The sequence below is a fragment of the Carex rostrata genome, chromosome 25, assembly GCF_964058835.1.
Source record: "Carex rostrata chromosome 25, lpCarRost1.2, whole genome shotgun sequence".
Classification (NCBI taxonomy): Eukaryota; Viridiplantae; Streptophyta; class Magnoliopsida; order Poales; family Cyperaceae; genus Carex; species Carex rostrata.
Window position 1 is genome coordinate 8,152,099 of NC_135942.1, and position 8,845 is coordinate 8,160,943.

The window sequence follows — 8,845 nt, forward strand, 5'->3', positions numbered from 1 at the left end:
TCGCAACTCACCGTAGCCTAGCTCTCTATATATATATATATAGTGACTAATGTACATGTTAATATAAAATTTTCAAAGTGGCTGCTGATTTTACTCTTTTGTTAAGCCACCGTTGGATTAACAATTTTCAAAGTGGCTTAATAAATAGTAAAAAAATTTAGAAAATATAAAATTTGGACTCCAAGCACATATTAATATGGAGAACAAGAGGAACGGTTCAGATTGACTTTTTTAATTTTGAAATTTCAAATTTGGACCATATGCATATCGGCCCATATGCTACCGAATGCATATTAGTCACTCACTCTCTCTCTCTCTCTCTATATATATATATATAGAGAGAGAGAGAGATAGACTTGGGTGAGACGCGGAGCACCACGCGTTTGTACTTCACGCCATATTTTCATTTTGAAAATCCAGACAACCGATCCGAACCGTTAGATGTGATCTCCATATTGAAATGTGTCTGGAGACCAAATTTTATATTTTTTGGAATTTTTTTACTATTTATTAAGCCACTTTGAAAATCTAAAAATCCGGGTGAACAGTAAAACAGTAAAAATTTCTGGACCACCGGATCAGCGATTTTCAAAGTGGCTTAATAAATAGTAAAAAAATTTCAAAAAAATGTAAAATTTGGTCTCCAAGCACATTTCAATATGGAGATCGTGTTGAGCGGTTCGGATCAGTTGTTTGGATTTTCAAAATGGCTAAAATGTACCATGGAGCACCAAATGCGTATACTCCGCGTCTAACCCAAGCCCATCTCTCTCTCTCTCTCTCTATATATATATATGAGATATGAAAAACATGAGGCATTGGAACCCTCCTCATATATATATATATATATATAGTAAGGCTACGCTATTTCGCAAATTAAATGGTCTGTTTTGCATCTGTGACCGTCCGATATGAATTTAAATTTGTGTAGATTTGATCTAATCAAAACTAAAAAATGTCACTGAATTGCTATTGATCACTTCTCCAATACTGGAGGTGTCCAGTTTGGTAAAACCCCAACTCACATAGTTCTCTCTCATGCGAACTCTCTCTCTCTCTTAGCCCCAGCCCTAAATTGCCTCTTTTTGCTCCTCTCATTTCTCAGCATCGACACCATCAGGCCCTCTCCTTTCATGATTTGTGCCTCTCTTCTTGGCCTCTCCTTCAAATCCTCTATCAGATTCGCCAGTCTCTCTCTATCAGATTTCCTCTCTAGCCCTTGGTATTGTTTGTCAATCTCCACCTTCACATTATAAGACCAAATTTCAATGTATCCTAAATTCAAGGCCAATGAATCAGAGAAGGGAGTAAGTGAGAGACTAATATTTCAAAAAAAAAAAAAATTCTAGCTGTGTAGAAAATCTTATTAGCCTACATTGGACCTCAATTATGATTAGTCACCAACTAAATTAGCCTATATTTTCTAGGTTCATTTTGAGTCCCAGGTCCTAATGTGTTTAAGGATTACAAAGCTTGCTGAACACTGGCTTCAAGCTGTATTTGAAGAAAAATAATTGTTATTCTTAAGTGTAGAAAATGAATTGACTTTTGCACCAACCAGATTAAGCTTAATTATGATTTGTTATGATTTGTGATACTGATATTTCATTTTTCTTATTTTTTTATTGGCTTTCTTCATGTTTAATTGTGGATATCATTACAGAAAAGAAATTTGCTTGCCGAGTACGCCGTGGCCATAGAAAGATAGTCTTCTCTGGTTCGAGGAAGTGTCTTCGACTGATGCCACCAAGCTCCCAATAGCTGATGAACTAGGAACTAAAATTATAACAACATGCACTAGTGGAAAAACAGGAATCAGGATCGGTTATATACACATATCAGTATCGGAATCCAACCGATCCTGATGAAGGCGATACTGATACTATCAGGATCGGTTTTATATTTTTCAAGAACCGATCCAAATAGAAACTATTAGGATCGGTTTTTTAATAAAACTGATCTTAATAATTGTTATCTAGATCGGTTTTTGACTAAGAACCGATCCCGATACGTACTATCAAGATCGGTTTTTATATAAGAACCGATCTTGATAGTATTTTCGAATTTTTTTTTTAAATTACATAACAACCGATCCTGATACGTACTATCAAGATCGGTTTTATATTAAAACCGATCTTGATTGTATTTCAGATCATAATTCCAAAAAAAAAAAAAAAACTTTTAGGATCGGTTTTTATTTAAAAACCGATCCTAAAAGTTTTTTTTTTTTTTTTAGAATTAGGATCGGTTATTTTAAACAACCGATCCTAATAGTAGTAATCTGGATCGGTTGTTTAAAATAACCGATCCTGATGTTTTATTGAAGCTAAAAAAAATATTTTTATTTATTTGACCAGCTTCCATATATATTTTGCTGGCCAGCATCCTAAATTTTTTTTTGTTGCACAGTAAGAAGCAATAATCAATTAAATATCATATACACATTCTAAATTAATTATCATACACATCTTAAACTATTACAAAAAATTCATGTACTTCATAAAAAGTTTTGTGAAGCATTACATGTTATAACAAGAAATTTAAATCCAAAAAAAAATTAATTAACAAACATACAATTGACTAATTGGGCTATTTCTTCAATTAACACACATTTATACAATATACACATTTATGCAATTAATGTAAAGCACAACAATAAAAAAATCAATAATTACCTCTTTTGCAATCACATCACTTCAGATTAAAAAAGACCCTAAAAACAAAAACAAAGGTAACAATTAGATGGAAAAACATTTTCCAATAAAAAATACAAAAAAATGTGTTTTAAAAGTATAATAATGAGAAAATTAGATAAAGCTAATACCATGATAGTTGATCGGCCGGATGATTAAGTAACTTGAGAGAGATGTCCTCAAAACTGTAAAATAATATACAAACACCATTAATTAATTTTTGAAACAATAAAAAAAATTAAAAACTGGCACAATTGAGTCGGAGGTGCGAGAGGCTCGGATTTGAGAGGAAGAGACGGAGAGAAAGAGAGAGAGAGACACGGAGGAGAGGGAGAGACGGAGACAGAGAGAGAGAGACAGAGTACTGAGGATTTGAGAGGGAGAGACGGAGACAGAGACAGAGACGCTAAATTGAAAATGAGAGGCGCGAAATGAAAATAAGAAGAACCCTAGCTAAGCTGGTTATATAGAAAGTTATCATTAGGATCGGTTGTTTATAAAGAACCGATCCTAATAGTATCAGGATTAATAAAAAACCCGATCCTGATACAATTTTTTTTTTCAAAATTAGTTCTGCAAAAAAAAAAAAAAAAAAAAAAAAAATCAGGGTCGGTTTTTTATAAAAAACCGATCCTCATAGTATCAGGATCGGTTTTTTATAAAAAACCGACCCTGATTTTTTTTTTTTTTTTTTTTTTTTTGCAGAACCAATTTTGAAAAAAAAAATTGTATCAGGATCGGTTTTATTGCTAAAAACCGATCCAGATAGTTTTTTTCTTTTATTTGGAAAATCTTTTCATATGGTTATGTTTAAATAAATATAAAAAATTACATATTAGAAATATAAGTTAATTATTTAATAGAAATTTTATTTAATTTTCAAATTCTACTTAAATAATATTAAACAACAGATAGGTACTATTTGACATTGATATTTCATTAATGTAATTTTGATGAAAATTAATGTAATTTATATTATTAAAATTTATGTGATAATATAATTAATTATTTGACATTGATATTTCATTTTGAAGTCATTTTGACTATTGAATTTTTTTATACAATCATGCATGATGCATCAATGACTTGTGCCATTGATATCTCCATATTTGATCTATTGTTCCGACCAATTCCTGTACCAAAATCTGCATTTTAAACCACCAAATCGTGTATTTTACATTGAATATCCATAGAATGTGGTACTGCAGCAATTTCATTCTTATTTTGCAGAAAACGGGCGAAATCAGGGAAGTTACTGAATTCTGAAACTCTGCATGCGACCCTCATCACATCTGACGCGACCCTCATCAGAGTCGATGCGGGTAGCATCAGAGTCGATGCGGGTAGCATCAGAGTCGATGCGGGTAGCATCAGACCTGACGCTGGTCGCATCGCGAACTTCCAGAGCAGACAGCAAAGGCCCAATTAAGGCCCAGAATTGAAGCACTCGTTTTGAAAAGCCTATAAATAGGCCACCTCTGTCACCAGAGAGGGGGTTCGGAAATTTAAAGATTCAAAGCCTCAAGGAGAGAGAAAAGATCAAGAGAGAAGAGAGAGATTGGAGATCGCTTGGAGAAGAAGAGAAGATTGCAAGATCCTCTCCAATCCACCTTGGATCTTTGAGCTTCATCATGATCTGCCTATTCTCTCTCTCTTTTATGCTTTCTTTTGCTATGCTTGAGTAGATCTCTAGTTCTTAGGGTTAGGATGTAGTCTCTAAACCTTGTCTTTGAGTTGAATGATGTTTTGATCTAAGTTTGAACTTGTGTGATTGTTGTTTGAGTATTCATTGTTTGCTTGATTGTGATTTCTTGATTGATTCTTGATTGTCTACTGTTAGATGTCTATAGCATCTCTTCTAGTAATTTGGCCTTGATGTATCTTGTAATTGTGATTGAGCATTTGAGGTAGATCTAAGATCAATAGTAGCCGAGAGGTGAAATTTCTATTATCGAAAGGTTGTAGATACCTCTAGTTAACCAGACAATCAATTTAGGTTAGATACCAGTAGGCGAGAGCCACAGGTTGAAGCCTCGCACAAGAAATCAACTTAGATACGAACACATGTCAGCTCTGCTCGAGGGCCATGCGACCCGCATCAGAGATGATGCGAGTCGCATCATACGGGTCGCATCAGAGATGATGCGAGTCGCATGATAGGTCCAGAGAAGCCAAAGTTTGGGATGAAACCTAAAACCCTAGGAACGCCTTTTATCATTGTTCAAAACCAAAACCTTTAATTGCTTTCATTTACTGTTAATTGAATTGACACCCGAAATTAGGAAACATAAACAAACCAAACCCAACTTTTCACACTTCTAGTACCTAGCTTGGATAAGTGGTGATTTAGAATCGAATTAAACCGTCCCTGAGGATCGATACCTTAATATACTATACGGATAGGGTTGTGCACTTGCAACCCTAGACGAGAGTAGATTCAAGGTTTAAACTGGTATAGCTTGCTATACCTGAGACTTTGTAGCCTACCTTTGTAAGCGAACGAGTTTTTGGCGCCGTTGCCGGGGACGGCTATCAATTCCTTTCTAGATTTTTGCTTTTCTTAGTTAATCTAGATTTTAAATTGTATCTTTTCTTTTTCTTTACTTCCTTATCACTAAAAACTGGCTTTCATCAGCTGACTTACCAACTGAGGAGCAGAGGACCGCTTTTTGACGACACTCCTCCAGACGACACTGTTCCTACTCAGTCATCAGCTGACGCGACCCTCATCACATCTGACGCGACCCTCATCAGAGCTGAAGCGGGTGGCATCAGAGCTGAAGCGGGTGGCATCAGAGCTGACGCTGGTGGCATCAGAGCTGACGCTAGTAGCATCGCTATTGACGAGACTTGTGTGAAAGAGACAATGTCAGAGCATCCAAGCAGGGAAGATAGGGAAGTAGATGCCAGAGAAAGGGAAGTCCTGACCGACCAATCTGATGATGAAATGGATGTCTTCATGCCAAGGACCTTACGAGAGTTCAATGTACCAAGGTCTGGGGATGTCAGAGGTGCGATCAGACTACCAAGGATACCTGGGCAACAACCGAACTTCAACCCAGGAGTTGTCAACATGGTTCAGCAGAACATTTTCAATGGCATGGATCACGAGGATCCGCACGCTCACCTCCAAACCTTCCTTGAGTGCATCACAACCATCAAGACCAATGGGGCAACAGCTGATTACACCAAACTTGCTTTATTTCCATTTACTCTTAGGGACAAGGCCAAGAAGTGGTTAGGGTCGTTACCAAGGGATTCCATTACCAATTGGAGGGAGTTGTCTAAGTTGTTTCTCACTAGGTTTTTCCCCCACAAAAGAACTGCCAAGGTAAGGAACCAACTGACCAGTTTTAGGCAAAGGTCTGACGAACCCCTAAATGAGGCATGGGAAAGATTTAGGGAATTGCAGTACTCTTGTCCCCACCATGGTATTCCTGATTGGTTGTTGATTCAAACATTCTATGATGGTCTAACTGAGAGCACTCGCACTTCAGTTGATGCAGTTGCAGGTGGAGCGCTGATGTCAAGGGAACCTCTAGAAGCCATGAACTTGATTGACAACATGGCGCAGAACCAACAGTGGTCTGGCCGAGACAACACCCGACCTGGAGGAGGAGGCAAGTACGAAGTTGATCAGATCACGGCTCTAACTGCCAAGTTGGATGCTATGCAAAGGGCAATGGACAAGCTAAGTATGAAAGCAGTCGAGCAGCAACCGCAAGCATGTGTCATGTGTGGTGATGAAAGGCACACTTATGAGAAATGTCTAATGGTGCAAGCTGATGAGGAGATCGAGCAAGCCAACTCCCTCAACAATGCTCCCAGACCCTCTTTCAACAACCCCTCTGGCAACAACAACTGGGACAACCATTCTGGAAGCAACAGCAATAACAACAGGAACTTCTACCAGAATGCTTCCTTCCCCAATTAGGATAACCAAGCACCTCAATCCGGTCCCTCCAAACCACATATGGCACCTTATTCGAGTGACTTCATGCATGAGCAGGGAAAAATGAACCAGATCATGTGGGATCAAATGCAATCTATGTCTACTCAACTAGCTGCTCAGAACAAGTTGCTGGAGCAATTGAGTCACATAGTCATCTCAAGCCAACCTCAACCTGGAAAGTTACCTGCTCAACCAGAACCCAACCCCAGAGGAGAGGTCAAATCGATCACACTGCGAAGTGGGACCCAGTATGAAGGACTACCCAACCCAACTGATCAGATTCCATCTGATGCGACCCGCGTACCAGAGAAGGCGACCCGCATCACAGACATGCGACCCGTTTCAGGTGAGTCTGAGAGTCAGAAAAAGAAGGAGACTGAGAAACCACCTCCATACAGACCACATGTACCCTTCCCTCAAAGATTAGCTGAGAGCAAATTGAATACACAATTCGCTAATTTTGTCGAGGTTCTTAAAGGATTGCACATCACGATTCCATTCACCGAGGCTTTGACCCAAATGCCCACCTATGCCAAGTTTCTCAAGGACATCCTTTCCAACAAGCAAAGCCTGGAGGACCACAAAAAGGTGAAACTCACAGAGCAGTGTAGTGCAATCTTTAGTAGCAAGCTGCCGCCCAAACTAGAGGACCCTGGCAAATTCTCAATTCCTTGCAAAATTGGGAAAGCTACCATCAAGCGAGCCCTGTGTGACCTAGGGGCCAGCGTGAGTCTCATGCCACGCACTATATTTGAGCGCATGGGAGTAGGCGAGCTCAGGCCCACGCGCATGACTTTGCAGCTTGCTGATTCTTCTGTCAGGGTACCACTTGGCATAGTGGAGGATGTGCCCGTTCTAGTCGGAAAGTTCTATGTCCCTACTGATTTTGTGGTGATGGAGATGGAGGAGGACAAAGAAATTCCCATCATTCTGGGACGGCCATTCTTAAAGACGACTCGAACACTCATTGATGTGGAGAACCGAACTCTGACTTTGCGGATTGGAGATGAGAAAGTGGAGTTTAATCTCAACCGAGCTATGAAGTGCCCCTCCGAAACAGAAACATGCTGCTGGCTTGATGTGGTCGATCAATTGGCCAAAGAACAATCTCGTAGGCAATACAGACCAGATGGATCTGATATGCGAATAATGAGTAATTATTCTGATTATTTGGATAATTTGCAGGAGAAGATGTGTGCAGCAGAAGCAAATTTTGACGATCTGGATGAACTAGGACGCGGGCCGGATGAATCCCACGCGGGTCGCGTGCCACAGTCCGAAGGCCTGGAAAACAGAGAACGAGGATCTGATGAAGCTGACGCGAGGTCTTCACGCGACCCGAGTGAACCTGACGCGGACCGCATCAAGGCCCACACAGAGCCGCCGACTCCTGAGCTCAAACCTCTTCCATCTAACCTCAGGTATGAGTTCCCAGACCCAAATAAATCTTGTCATGTGATTTTAAATACAGGCCTCGACCCAGCTCGCATCCTCAAATTCTTGGAGGATTTGAAAGCTCAGCAAACTGTGATTGAGGACTTGATCAAGAAGGTGATTGGCACTCATCCAGCCACATGCAGGCTCAGGACTTTACCAGCAAGCCAGCACACGGTCCATACACCTCTGAAGTGGGCGCTCCGCCCAGATCCACCCGACCCACCTCTCACCAATCAGTGAGGCGCCCCCGCCTCACCCCCCCCCCCCACTCCATGTCTGGTTAGTTTCCATATTTTCTTCTATTTACTTTTTCTTGTGTGAATTCAAGCATTGAGGACAATGCTTCATTCAAGCTTGGGGGGGTTAATAGAAGAAAACTGTATCTGCATTTAGGTCATGTTTATTTTTCCAAAATTTGCATTTTTAGGTGATAAATTTGTGTGATTGCTTGGGTTAAGGACTTGTTTGAACAATTTTGGTTGTGATTTGGATGACTTTGAAAAATTAGAACTAACCTCATAATTGATCAAAGAATTGATTAGGAAGGGATGTTTTGAGAACTTGAAAGGATGAAAACTTGAATTGTATCGAAAATTAATTTTTGAAACTGAATTGTGCCTTTTAAATAGGGAAATGGGGATTTTAAATAAAGATAGATTTGGATATTCATTGGTATGAATGAATACCAATGGATGTGTGTATTCATGGTATGTGCAAAAGAAAAAGAATAAAAAAATAAAAAGATGGAGAAAATAAGAGTACT

At 39.2% G+C, this 8,845-nt stretch overlaps 1 protein-coding gene and 1 non-coding gene across 2 annotated transcripts; one reads left to right on the forward strand and one right to left on the reverse strand.

Annotated features, from left to right (window-relative positions):
- Positions 1 to 6,021: 6,021 nt before the first annotated feature.
- LOC144543988 (small nucleolar RNA R71) lies at positions 6,022 to 6,128 on the reverse strand. The gene has a single exon (XR_013508122.1). It is a non-coding gene; the product is annotated as a small nucleolar RNA R71 (small nucleolar RNA).
- A 538-nt stretch (positions 6,129 to 6,666) lies between these two features.
- On the forward strand, positions 6,667 to 8,322 carry LOC144576186 (uncharacterized). Its single transcript, XM_078326470.1, has one exon. The coding sequence runs from the start codon at positions 6,667 to 6,669 to the stop codon at positions 8,320 to 8,322; it is 1,656 nt and encodes a 551-aa protein (XP_078182596.1).
- The last annotated feature ends 523 nt before the right edge of the window (positions 8,323 to 8,845 follow it).